Raw genomic sequence first — 14,675 nt, forward strand, 5'->3', positions numbered from 1 at the left:
TGTGTAAGTAGTGCCAAGACACTGTAAGGTCATGGATATCCATGCCATTTTATGTCTGGAAGACTGCATTGTAAAGAATCTTGCCTCTCCTTTGGCTCTTACATTCTTTCCGTCACCTCTTTCGCAATGGACTCTGAGTCTTGGAAGGTGTGATAGAGTTGTTTTAGTGATGAGCACTCCTTTGTCACTTCTTTTCAGCACCATGGTTCCTTCTGAGTCATCCCAAGGTCACTGCCACCTGAAAAGAGAAGGTTCTTTAATCAGAAGTAACAGTAGCATTAATACATGGGTATGAACATTTAAGAGAGGTGCTTACCAGCCAGTTTGGTGAGCATAATATATTCATCTATTCAGACACCAGCAGATGTTGCACCCCTAGGTCTCATGACTTCTCCCGTTATAGGTTTTCAGTATCAGGCATGTGTTCCCTCCTGTGGAGCGGGCCTCCAGTCCAATTAGAGTGGATGATTTTCCCTATAACACACATACCACTATTGCATCTGTTGGCTCATTTGGCCTGAGTGGCCAAACTTAAGGCTTGCAGTGTCCACTGTTATTTCCACTGATAATTTCTCAATCTCCCATGGAGCTGCATGCAGCATAGCTTTTTCCAGCTTTCTGTCAGCTGTTTTACATGAAGGAGGTTTTCAGCTCAGCTCCAGCAAGACTTCTCAATAACCTTGCAGTCCAAGTATGTGTAGTCTTCAGCAGTAGGGTCTTAACCATCTATTCCTGATGGGAAACCAAGGGCTTCGGCAATGGCCTATAATGTTTTGGGGGCATCTGGAACCTCCCTGACCAACAACTCACTGGAAGGATCCCATCTCTGGCACTGAAAATTTTCAGGTAACAATCTATGGCTTCTGGGTGTCCCATTGTCCAAAATAGGTTTGCATTTGACTTCTTCATACCCTCTTAGATTTTAATTAACCCTTCCCCAACCTTCCTTTACTCAGTCTCTTCCCCTGATTTCACTTAAGCCTTTCCATCCCCAGTAATCTGTTCTTCTACTTACATATATGAAACACCATCTCCTTAATCTTCCCCCTATCCCCTCACTTCTAGCCCCCTTCTAGGTTAGTGGCCTCTGCTACAAAGTAGATTTTTCTTATTTTAATGGGTGCTATGCATGCACTGTTTTACATACTCATTTTGTGCTCATAATACTAGTTTGCTCCTGCCATTATGAATATGTGGAATAGTAGCTCTCTTAGTCTACTCTTCCTAAGAGCTTATGACAGCCTGTTTTGGTTTGTATCAGATGTTCCTCATAAACTTATGAGTTACAGTTGTTTGGTCCCAAACTGATAGCAACTTGGGAGGTGGAGTCTTGCTTGAGGAGATGTGTTGTTAGGGGTGGACTTTGAGGTTTATTAGCCCCTAGCTTGCCAGTGTTAGTGGGGTCACTGGTTTTCCTCCTGCTGTTTCAGAGGTCATGTCCAGCATCTATCTGCTCATGCCATTCTATCCTCTGCCACACTGGAGCTTCCGCTTGAGTCTGTAAGCCAAATTAAAAGCTTTACTCTCATCAGCTGGTTTTGGTCGGGTGCTTTATCCCAGCAATAAGGAGGTAACTGCAACATAACTCTTTCCTACTAGGGAGAAAGGGTGCATTGTGTTGTTTGATCTATGTTTTTCTGAAATGATCATTGAGGGCTACCTCTTGATTTTATTCCCCTCTTATTTCCCCTCTTTAGGAATTAGAAATAAAGAAGATGGCCAAGATCGGTAATAAAGAAGCTTGCAGAGTTTTAGCTAAACAGCTTGTACATCTACGGAAACAGAAGACACGAACTTTTGCTGTTAGTTCCAAAGTCACTTCTATGTCCACACAGACAAAAGTGATGAATTCCCAGATGAAGATGGCTGGAGCCATGTCCACCACAGCGAAGGTTAGCATGTCCTTTGTACACTTAGGCTTATAATTTTACCAAAGATATTTAAATATTTATGTATAAATAACAGTTGAGGAATAATACTAGATAACCCAGATATTTACTTATAGATTAGCTGTTGGTGTGTTTTAATATAAAGTAAGGCCATTTCCATTTTCCTAAGATCACATGCAGCATAAAAGAGTATATACAATTAATTTATGATAGCACTTGCTTTTTTCCCCCTAAATCATTAGAAAATTTAAAGATTTATTATTTCATGTCTACTGACTTTAGTTCCTCTTGACTGCCTTTTGTGACAGTATGAATTCAACAATATGAATATTGTCAGAAGGATTTAGTACTGGGCATTTTTCCAGAATTTATGCTTAATTGTGTAAATCAGTGTTTACTGTTTAATTTGTAGGACTATGAGACTTTCAGTCATTTAATAAATAATGCTCTTATTGCTAGATATCATGTACTATGAGTAAATCAAAAACAGTTTTAGATAAAGGCCAAAGGCTACAGATTTTTCACTTTATTTAGGACAGGTTAAGAAAGTCTGAGCAGGTAACTCACAGTTCTACAGAAGTCTGTGATAGGCTTTATGGTACTTGCATGGGTCTTTAAATAGGATGATCCAAAACCATTTGTAGAAAACTTAACATTATCACTGATACGAAGAGTGAAAGGAACAAATGAGGCACAGAAAGTATTTGAAAAAATGATGTATACAGTAGATTTTAGAAACATAGTCATTACAAATACGTAGTCAGAAACACTGAGGTAGCAAATATGGAACCTTGCTCCTGAGGGACATTAGGTTAGCTGCCTGTGAGGGTTTTTTCATAATAGTTTTAGTCATCTGTCTATATACCTGTGTTTTCTCAGCTTTGTTTTGAGACACTAAAATTAATGCATAATTGTTTCATTGGCATTGAGCTCATGGGTGACCCATGAAAAGCCCACTCTCACTGTAGAGAATAAACTTTCATCTGTAGTAAGTGGAATTTTATGTGGGTGTATGTTCTGATCTGGAGTGCCAGGCTACTTCCAGAAAAGAGTACTATACAAACTGAGATCTGAAGTGCTGATAGTGAAAACAAGTGGATGTGAGCAAGTTCGCGTGATTGTCCTGTGACAGGTGAGAGCATGACACTTGAGTCAATGAAAGACTGATGACCTACAGGGTGCTGGTGGCAAGAGAGACTTTCTTTCTGAGATGTCGGTTGATGTTCTGTCTTACTGACAGATTTTCACATTTGGCTTTTGACACTACAGCAATAAAAAGGCACAAGAGTTAAGTGTAGAACTTTGGGAGAATATAGTATCAATACTTGAAAAGACTATTTTGTTCCACAGTATATACACAAATTGAGAAAAGAAGATGTTGTTTCCTTTATATATTTGAAACCAATTTGTTTACTGTTGTATAGAATCATTTAATATGTGAAGGTAATACATCCATCTACACATGCATGTGTATTGCCTCAAAAATTTTAAGTTTTGAGTCTAGAGAGATGGCTTAGTGGTTGCCAGCAAAGTACAGAATGCAGGTTTGATTCCCCAGGACCCATGTAAAACCAGATGCACAGGTGGTGCATGTACCTGGAATTTGTTTTTAGTGCCCAGAGGTCCTGGCACACCCATTCACTCTTTCTCTCTCTGTCTCTTAAAGTGTCTTTCAAGTAAACAAATAAAATATTTTTAAAGTAATTTTTTGTCCAAAGTAGACAATAGTATCTTCTGGTGAAGTATATTTTATGTATGTAGTATATATATTTTTGTTAATGTTTGAAAACATTTGTTGTTTCTTTAAACAAGTTGCAAATGTAATGATAATAAAATATGTTTGTTGGAATACTCTCTGTTCCTTTTCATTTAGACCATAAAATTTAATGAAAATTTAAAAAAATTAAAAATCTGCATATTGCGTACTCCCCACTAATGAGAAAATTCAGTATTTTTCATTTAGATAGCAGTGGATGTTGATAGCCTATTTTACTACATCATTTTTTTGTCTGCTATTCAGATTAGATTTTCACATGGTTTTTATTACACAGATGCTAAGTGGAAATTAAGTTTGTTTTTCCTAAAATACTTAATGCCTTATGGTTTGTCATGATTGGGAACATGTTCAAAATCCTGCCTGCAACTGGTGTGTTCCCTCCAGACTTACTCCATACTAATTTTCATGATCATGTAATTAACGTGGGTCTTTTCTTATTCTTAAAGACCATGCAGGCGGTGAACAAGAAGATGGATCCACAGAAAACATTACAGACGATGCAGAATTTCCAGAAGGAGAACATGAAAATGGAGATGACTGAAGAAATGAGTAAGTTTGTGACATTCTAATACAGTGATTGATTCATCATGTAATGCCAGGTACAGTTTCTTATCTTTGAGTTAGCCAAAGCCAGCTACTAGGAATGTCATGATCTTACACATGAAGGGACAATGAAACAAGAAGTGATAAACCATGGATGGCATGTTCACGATTACCATGACTTCAATGTTTTTATATTAACGTAGCTTAAGTTTCAACATTCTACAGTGTTTTAGTTGAGGGGAAATTATAAAATTTGTTAAACCATATTTCCATTTGCTGTTGGCCTCAGTAATCCTTAACTGATTGATTGGTATTCAAGAACAACCTACAATTTCAGAGTCAGGTATGATTTTTTTGAAAATATGCTTTTCTTGTCACAGAAATATTCTATAATATTCTGTTTTCTTTTTATGTAGAAACTAATTAGATATAAGAAAATGTTGAAGAGAAGGAAAACAGCATAAGTAACATCATTTTACTTACTACCTGGATATGACTACTGTCTATTACTTTCCTATAGTTTCCTATATTTGTAAAAGGATAAACACGTTGTATTGAAAATCATGAATCTCGTCCTACTCTTCAAAAGCACAATAGTATAATATAAACATATATCCAAGCTGGGCATGGTGGCACATGCCTTTAATTCCAGCACTTGGGAGGCAGAGGTAGGAGGATTGCTGTGAGTTTGAGACTAGCCTGAGATGACATAGTGAATTCCAGGTCAGCCTGGGCTAGGGTGAGACCCTACCTCAAAAAACAAAATGAATGAATGAATAAATAAATAAAACAAAACATATATCCAAGACCATAAATGTTCCCTGAAGTCTTTTTCTTTTTAAAATATTTTATTTTTTTGTTTATATATTTGACAGGGAAAGAGGGAGGGAAGGAGGAAGAGAGAGAGAGAGAATGGGCATACTAGGACCTCCAGCCACTGCAAACAAACTCCAGATGCATGCTCTACCTTGTGCATCTGGCTAACATGGGTCCTAGGGAATCAAACCTGGGTCCTTTGGCTTTGCAGGCAAACACCTTAACCATTGGAGCCATCCCTCCAACCTGGAAGTCTTTGTCTCAACAGTAGGTATATTACTGGGTGGGGGATGTGGCTCAGTGGGACAGCATTTACCTAGCTTGCACAATGCCCTGGGTTTGATCCCCAATATTGCAAAAATGAATAACAAAAAGGAAGTTAGAAATAGTTTTAGTATATCAAGCATTACCCTAATTTCCCCTTTTTTATTAAGCTATTTTTACATTCTTGAATAAAATTAGTTTAGAATGTCAGTATATTTGATGATCTTTGAAAGAATATGTTAGTATATTACTTTTACTGATCACATTAAACCAGATTTATTTATAAGGCTTTTGGTTTTTGGCTCATCCTGCCAAATTCTTCCCAGAAAGAATGCATCCATGTGTATTTTGCCAGTTATGAGTAAGTGACTTGTACCACATCCTGGTCAATACTATTTATTTGTCACACTTTTAATGTGAAAAACACAATTTCCTCAGGGTTATTGCAACATTGTCGGTGATTTTTTTTCAGTGACTGGAAGAATTATCACATACATTAATGATAGTATCTACCATGTTTATGTGAATTCCAGTGTTGGCAGAGGTTTGGTCTGGTCTTAGAGGAATTAACATTTTTGTTAAGCTGGAGTAAAAAGAATTGATAATCACTTACTACATTATATAGCTATCATAGTTAACCCATCCTGTGCTTTAGTACTTTGTGTATCATTTGAAAATAATAGCAGCTATTGTGGTAACTTATTTTTTTTCAAAATTGTGATATAGTATGCCTTAACAAAATCTTCATTAAAAAATAAAAGTGTAAATTAGCATAGTTTTTCCAGCTAAAATCTGTATTTTACCATATTGCTTCAAAATTTGTTCACATTCAAACTTTGTAAACAAAGTTATTAGAATATTTACATTATCTTTGTTAAGAGTTTTGCTATTCATATCATTTTCTGTTAACTGCTGATAAATACTTCTGTAGTTCTTCTCTTTTGTCACCATCTTTCATCTTTTCTGTGTCTGACCCAGACTTTGCACCTCCCTTGTTACTCTTGCCATTCAGATAACACACAGCTCCCATAATTTTTTAGAAGCGTACCACTAGAGTATGCTAAACAGATCTTTCAGTGATTTCTTGCTGACCACAAGGCAAGAACCAAAATCACAATTAAATTAAAAAGAACAAAGTAAAAACAAGCAATAAGCAGAAAAAGTAGTTTTCCAGCAAAAAATCTTTATTTTGCCAGTAAGAGTACTGAGCCCCAGAGAGATAAAATGACTTTCTCCCAAAGTTGTTTAAGCACTAAATGTAATAACTGAGATTCAAATTCATCTCTTAATGTGCTCAGACATGGTATTCTATAATATTTCATTTGTTGCAGTACGCTATTCAGCTTTTTGATGAATTTACTCTATACTGTTAAAGTAACATAATGAACACTGAGCTTTCTTTGTAGTGTCAGCAACACCAGGTGCAGTGGTAAATCAGGGAGAGGCAGGTCTGGGGTATCACAGAGGAGACTCTCAATCGTTCCTGTCTGCTTCATGCATGAGATCTGTGACCCAGAATAATGGAAAATGTGCCTTATGAGATGGCTTATCATCTCATGGTGAAGAGAACATTAACCTTACAAAAGGTTTGGTCAGATTGTCCCCTACCTCATGTGGCGTCTTCCAGGGAGTCATGGCTAATAAGCTCATAGACTGCTAACTATTGCAGTACTAAATAGAACTTGCTAAGAGCACTTGCGGTGTGCACAGCTATTACTCAGTCTATTACCAGGAGCCTCTTTATTGTCATGGTTACAAGGAGATTAGACGAGGTTATTTGTCTTTCTTCCCCTGTTGATTTTCCGTGAATATTCAAGGGAGATGCTACTGTAGGTCAGTTGCTTTTATTTAATTTTTCTTCTTCCTAGCTATTTTCCATTCATCTACTTGAAGAACAACCAAATAAAAGAATGTCCTCTCCTGTCCATGTCTCTATTGCTTCTCCATCTCTCTCTAGTCAAATCTCCTTCCATGTTCACAGTTAAATGCAACCTTTTCCCTCTGAAATTGTAAACTTAAGGCTTTATCTTTTGTTTTATACTCAAGAGTAAACTACGTATGTCTTCATCTTTCATCTTCCCTCCCATTGTGCTTATCATTCCATATAGGTGCCCAGCTTCAGGAGTAAGTGAAAACAAAAAAATTCCTTCCCCATAACACAACATAATGGCCTCTATTAAAGAGGTTTTATAGGAATATTTTGGATAGGAAATGAAAGAAGGAAGGATTATAACACAGTGTTATAAAGTTAAATTGGATAGCATCCTGAAAAATTTAATAAAATAATGTTGCATAAATTTATTGAAATAGTCTTCCTATATCTTGAGTATAAAACATAAAAAATAAGGAAATGTAATAATGGATATGAAAAGAATAATTTTTCTCCTAAATATTAATAGTGAATTGGTGTCTTACATTTTTCCTAGTTAAACAGCAATGAGCTCAGTAAATATAATCTGTAGACCATATTTTAAATCTTTAGCATATACGTCTATCATATAGACTTTTATAATTGAAGTTATAACTTTTTAATTCATTTTTTATGGTTCTGTGAACTGATACCAGGAGCTTATACATACTAGGCAGCACACTACTGTTGAGCTATCATAATCTCAGCCCTAAATACATATTATTTTTAAAGTCAGGACATTTCTTTTATCATAAGTGTGTTTGTGTTGAAATGACATTTCCAATTTTAGTGGCTCAAAAAGTGTATATATCAGTATACCTCATTGGCATTTGAAATTGTTTTATAACTTGTTGGTTCACCCAAATTTGTTTTCTGTAACATGAAAAATATGTATACATAGTTTGACTATATTCAGAAAATCATAAATCTAACTGGTAATCTACTTGAAAATGATTCCTTGTCCCACCTTTCTCCCCATCCTAGTCAATGACACCCTTGATGACATCTTTGATGGCTCTGATGATGAAGAAGAAAGCCAGGACATTGTGAACCAAGTTCTTGATGAAATTGGGATTGAAATCTCTGGAAAGGTGCAGATAGTCTCTTTTTCTCAGATTAAAGTAGTTTCTACATTCTCAGTTGTTTCAAGTTCTCCTCTAGCATTACCTGAGTGTTTTCATATTTGTGTCTAAAGTAAATTACTTTGGAGATATCTCTTGTCCTAGCCTGAATGTTTGCTAATGCATCGTTTTCCTCTCTTCTCCACTGTAGATGGCCAAAGCACCGTCCGCTGCCCGAAGCTTACCATCTGCCTCCACTTCAAAGGCTACAATCTCCGATGAAGAGATTGAAAGGCAACTGAAAGCATTAGGGGTAGATTAGCAGAGAAGCCAGTCTATTTGCACTTACAATATGTAGTATAAAGCAAGCCAGTGCAGATTACTTTTACAAAACACATTTATTTTGCAAATATGAAGCCCATGAGTGAACAGTTGTTTCGTAACCCATGGCTATTTTGAATATTTTGCCAAAGAATGACAAGAACGCAAAAATGAGAACAGTTTGGGTTTTAATGAGAACAATTCAGGAGTGGTGATGTGTAAAAGTTGACTTCTTTTCTGCATGGCATAGAAAAATGGTATCATTACTTAGTATCAGTTTATGTGCTAAATCTTTTTACACAGAATACAAATTCATGTTAAATGCCAGTAGGCATCAACTTAACATGACTTGTAAAATATTAAAAGTATATTGTTAACTCTGTATCTGTTGCTTGTCCTTTGAAATTAGTTATGTACTCTGATCATAGGCGGTTCAGCTGCCAAATTATTTTTAAATGATCAGAAAAAGAGCTATTTAAACATCTGTCTTAAAACTATCCTGACTTTTTCTTTCCCCCCCTTTGGGAGAATATTCTGGTTGGTAAGTTTATTACCTTTCAAAGTGTGCTCGGCACCTGCCTTATATAGCACAAACATATTGTGCACATCTTTAAATTATTTTAACTGGCAGAAAATAATTACATTTTAAGATAAAATTGAGGCTTCTTAGAACAGTTATTCAAACTCTCTTTTAAGACTTATGAAAGTGAATTGAATATAATTAGCAAAAAGAAAAAAGGACACAGAATTAATAACATTTTATAGTAATGAAACAACATGGTTTGGTCTTTCCAAGAACAGATTTTCTATATGTAAATACCTTAATCTGTCCTGAATTATGAATGGTGTTAGTGTGTGTTAAGCCCTCCAAATTAAAGCCATTCTTTCTTCTAAACTGAGTTATTACTACTATAACAGTATTTGGCCAAGATTTTTCAAATAACCTTTTTTTTTGGTAAATAAACTGAACTTTGCTAGAAATTACTTTCTAAATGTGTATCACTGTGGTAGCAGGGTTTTGGTTTATTTTTGTTTTTAAGGAAAACTTGCTATACAATTTTATGTATAAAGCAAGAGAAAATGAAGGGTACCACAAGAATTAGAATAGAATTTAGAATTAGGTTAATTTTGAAAACTGATGTTGTAACATATGGATTCTGACACCCCTCCCACACACAAAAATGCTGAAGGAATTGAGATCTGTGCAGCTGGGTTAGTTGAAAATAATGGGCATTCTGACTGCTGCTAAGTAGTCACGCACATCCTGGGCCTAGCACATGGCATGGTTTGGTGCAAGGGCACAACACCAAGCCATCTAGTTCAGAAGTGTGGCCATTTTGTAAGCTTCATTATTGAAAGTCTTAAGTACACAATTCACATTTCCCAGGACAGAGTTGTGTCAAAACATTGTACTGTATTATGGGGTGTTGGCTCAGAACATGTGTTAGATGTACATAATAATGCAATCTAACCTTACTTACTTTCACTTTCTTGTTTACATCTGGGGGACTTTGTTTTTAAAATTATTTTGTTAAAAAACAATAAAGAGTTATTGCTTATTATCCACTTTTCTTATGTCTTTTACTATTTTCTAAAATATTTTATTTAGAGAAAGAGAAAGAATAAAGAGGCAGATAAAGAGAGAGAGAACTGGCGCACTAGGGCCGCTAGCCCCTGCAAACAAACTCCAACTGCATGCGCCACCATGTACATCTGGCTTATGCAGGTCCTGAGGTATCAAATCTGAGTCCTTAGGCTTTGCAGGCAAGCAGCTTAACCACTAAGCCATCTCTCCAGGCCCAGACTTTTGCTGCTTTTATAACTTAACTAAGATAATAAATTTTATGTATATATGATAATTTTTGAATGCATTAGTTTTATTGTTTTTCTGGAAAGAAATTTAAAACTTTTTTCTTTGTTGAGAGAGGGGCAGATAGAGAGAATGAGTGCTCCCAGGCCTTCAGCCACTGCAAACAAATTCCAAATACATGAGCTCCCTTGTGCATCTGGCTTTGTGTGGGTCCTGGGGAATCAAACCTGGGTCCTTTGGTTTTGCATGCATGCACCTTAACCACTAAGCCATCTCTCCACCCCATGAAAGGAAATTTCAATAGCTCTTTTATGTACATTTAACAACAAAAATTGTCTTAGGAATTAGGTATAAAGCCAGTGTTTGTAAATAAGCTTAACAAGCAGTATTTTCCAGGTAACTTGATTTGATAATTCTTTGCCTGGAGCCTGCAAAATGTAAACACATAAAAGTGAAGCATTTTTTTATTTCAGAAGCCTTTTGGACTGAAATAGGAAAAGTAGAATTAGTCTTATTTGACTACATTTATAAACTGCATTGGGGGCCAGTTTACAATCACTGTAAATTTGCTTATAACTGTGCTCTGTCTTACTGAAATGTAGAATTCCTTTTGGATGCTTAAAGACTAGGAAACCATTTTCAGAGATTAAGCACAATGGAAAGCTTTTTTACACAACCTGTTCTCCCTGATTTTCTTTTTGGTAATCGAGCTTTTACCATTTATTTTCAAATAGAGAGAGGTTCAAATAGTGAGAGTAGAAAGAAAGAAAGGATAATGCAGCACGTCTCAGATACTGAAAGGGATGTAGCCCAGATGTAACAGTCATGGGTACAAGAGTTTTCCGACTACGAGGAAAGCCCAGTGTGAGATGGAAATGGCAGCAGAAGTGATGATAACACCCAGTATTAGGCAACATAAAATGGCCATCTGTCAGATGGTCGTGTTCCACAAACTGTTTGGTGCTCTAAGGTGGCACCTAATGACGACAGGGGTTCAGGGAAGTGGCTCAGGACCACGGGCAATGCTGTCTGCCAGATGGAAGAAGCTGGCATCTTTGGGTTTTATGCTGTATGAGAACTAACACTGTAATTTGTATTTCATTTATTTACATTTGGATGCTGCTAGAAGATTTAGTGTTTCTTTGGGCAAGAGTATGTCCCCCACAAACCCAGTTGCTTCACCTGTTCTAGAGACACCTTTTTGTATGAGCATTGTGAAGTCTGATTTGAGGCACCCAACATAATGCTCTCTGCCATCCCTCAAAAACCTGTCACTCCCTCTCCCATCCCTCAAACACTGTTGTACTTCCTTTACCAGATACATCCTTTCCACCAGGAAAAGCACTTCTGCTAGGTAATGTTGAATGTACTGGTTGCTATAAATGACAGATCTTTCATTTAATGATTGCCCTATTGATATCCTAAAGAATGTACAAGGAAACATTCTAGGCCTGAAGTTGGCCTTTTTGCATTCGTTAAACGAGTATGAATGAACATAACAGATTCTACAGTATATTGTCTTTTTCTTAATTGCAGCTTAAGATTCCAGATAACATTACCCTGCTTGTTGTATTAAAAGGTCAATAACTAATAAAATAGGACTGGATAGATGGCTCAGTGGTATAGGTGCTTGCCTACAAAGCCTAAGTACCCAGGTTTGATTCTCCAATACTCACATAAAGCCAGGTGCACAGTGGTGCATGCATCTGGAGTTTGTTTGCAGTGGCTGGAGGCCCTGGTATACCCATTCTCTCTTTTCTCTCTGTGTCTTGCTGGCTCTGTCTCTCTTTTTCTCTCTCACTGTGTGAGTATGTGTGTGTGTCTTCTTGTCTTGTAAATAAATAAAATATTTTTTAAATAATAAATATAACTAGAATGTGATTACTAATACAAACGAAACAATAGTGAATACTAGTGCATTTATGTGTCGTGTTTAATCTTAAAAGGAATGATTTTATAGATAAATGTATAATTACAGTATAAGCACATGGATAGATTAGACAGATAGGTAGGTAGATGTTTGATAGACAGTGACCTAAACACACACACATACACACACACACATATGGCAGCAAGTCGTTAAATATTATCAGCAAATTCGTATTAAAAATACAAAATAATGGTCTAGGATACTACTACATTTTGCTTTTATTTACTGGTCTCAAAGTGCACATATGCCATTTACATACATATGCATGCATATGTGTATGTATATCCTGAGCATACCTTCTGCAAACTAAAGATTCCCTTTGTGAACTAATGTAAATTTTAAACAGGTTAAAAGAAAGTACTGTCCAGATAGTTACCTGAATAACTGACTTTGCAATTTATTCTTGAATAAAAGCATTGCCTCTACCAGGAATTAGATGCTAAGTGTGTGCTTCAGCTTGGTTCTTTGGGCCACTGAAAACTATCTTTTGTTAGCAACATCTCTATTTTTACTAGTGTCATTTTAATGATGATGCTATTGTGCATATCTCTGATTATAGAGATATGACCCATCTAGTGCCATTTTGTAGTTATTTTGTTTTTGTTTCTTGTTCTCAGAATGAAACCCAGGCCCTTGCACATGAGGGACAGGTGCTCTCCACTGGGCTGTGGCCTTAGCTCCCATTGCTTTTAATCTTGAGACAGGGTCTTACTCAGTTGAACTCAATGGCCAAGGAAAGCCTTGAACTTGTCCTGTGAAGATTTAGTGAATAGCAAGTAGTACAGATATGTGCCACAAGGCTGGCTTTAATTGCTGTCTTTAATAATATAGGAAAATCAGACTGTACAATATAATTTACTTTGTTAGCATTCTAAAGCAACAATAAGTTTTAGTCAAAATTGCACTATTATTATATAAAATTAATTACATTAACATTGCCAAAAGACTTACATTCAAAATTCAAAAAACTGTATTATTGATTTATATCACATTGCAGTTTGCTCTGCTTATAAGTTTCAAATTTTATTCTTACAAGTTAAATAAATATCTGCCTTCAGTTATAAACCCAAAATTGAAAAACTCAATATATCAAGTTTTTGTATTAGTAAATCAGATTGTCACCAGTTGTTTCCAAAGCGCAAAATGACAGTCATTTTTTTTTTTTTGGACAGTCTTTATTGTAGGACATCAGGTAATTTTCTGAATTGTGACATTTCAAATGTAAATCACATTTTAAAATCAGGCAGCACCCTTTGTGTTTGCAGTGATTGTTAACAAACTGGGCCATTCATTAGCAAATATCACATGCCTCCTTTGAACAAGCACTTTCCCAATAACTGGAGAATTAACAGCAAACAAGATAGATTTATTCCTTTACTTGTTGCCGCTGAGTGGGGCTCAAGGGTTTGCTCAAATCCCAATGGTTTTTCTGTTGGCTTTACAGGGATCACTCTCAGGACCTAGTGCACACATGTTCTCTTATTTGTATTGGGGTCACAATCATGGCCTCGTGCACACCTGTTCTGTCAGTTTTATTGGGGTCACACTTGGCCTAGTGCACATATGTTCTGTCAGTTGTACTGGGGTCACACTCAGGGCCTTGTGCATACTGGGCACATTATCACTGAGATACTTTTGTAGTCTGTTTTCTGTAAGATAAGAATTAAAAGGCTAATGTTGGTAAGAGTTAAAGTATCATACATAAATGTATCTGCAAATCTCTTAGGACATTGCCTTTACTGCTATTCCCTACATATTAGCTTTGAAGATATTACTTGAGGCTTAGGATTATTTCCGAAAGTAATAATAAAATTCTAAGTCACCTCTAGTTCTAAAATTTAAAACTTTTAATCCAAACAAGCATTAGGACTAGTGGTGTGTTGAACGTTGGTTAAAAAATTTTGTATTTGTTTCTTCCCTGTTTGTAGTCCTTGAACATACATGGCATTGCTGGTTTAAAAGAGTATAAAGCTAATATACTGCCTTAGAAAAGGAACATAAAGACCCTGAAACTCATGGGTCTGTTTCTACCTCCACCCTCCCTCCTTTTGCCTCTCCCTCCTCCCCCATGCGCTTGTGTGGGTATGAGTTTGGGCACGTGCGTGCACCTGGGTGTGTGAAAAGAGTTATGTTGAGGGAGGTTTATCATTTCATTGTTAGTATCTTTAGCTTAAAAGGGCAGGGTGACTTCTGAGAAAAATTAAATAACTGACTCAATTTAACTGTTTAAAAAAATAGAAGGAAACTGCAGGAGCTATAGATATATAGTTTGGAAGCTAACCCAACAACTAACTTCAATTTTGACAAGTGATGGGATTGAAAAGTGGTCGGAAAATGCCAGCATGTGAGGGAGAT

At 36.3% G+C, this 14,675-nt stretch overlaps 1 protein-coding gene across 1 annotated transcript in view; it reads left to right on the forward strand.

The window, feature by feature from the left end:
• The window catches only part of Chmp2b (charged multivesicular body protein 2B), a 33,981-nt gene extending 23,839 nt beyond the window's left edge, over positions 1–10,142 (forward strand). The window contains exons 3-6 of the mRNA XM_004663297.3: positions 1,698–1,892; positions 4,113–4,215; positions 8,183–8,289; positions 8,471–10,142. Of these exons, the coding sequence (XP_004663354.1) occupies positions 1,698–1,892; positions 4,113–4,215; positions 8,183–8,289; positions 8,471–8,581 (516 nt within the window). The 3' untranslated portion in view covers positions 8,582–10,142. The remainder of the gene's footprint in view (positions 1–1,697; positions 1,893–4,112; positions 4,216–8,182; positions 8,290–8,470) is intronic.
• Positions 10,143–14,675: the final 4,533 nt, after the last annotated feature.

Source organism: Jaculus jaculus, chromosome 4 (assembly GCF_020740685.1).
Source record: "Jaculus jaculus isolate mJacJac1 chromosome 4, mJacJac1.mat.Y.cur, whole genome shotgun sequence".
Taxonomy (NCBI): domain Eukaryota; kingdom Metazoa; phylum Chordata; class Mammalia; order Rodentia; family Dipodidae; genus Jaculus; species Jaculus jaculus.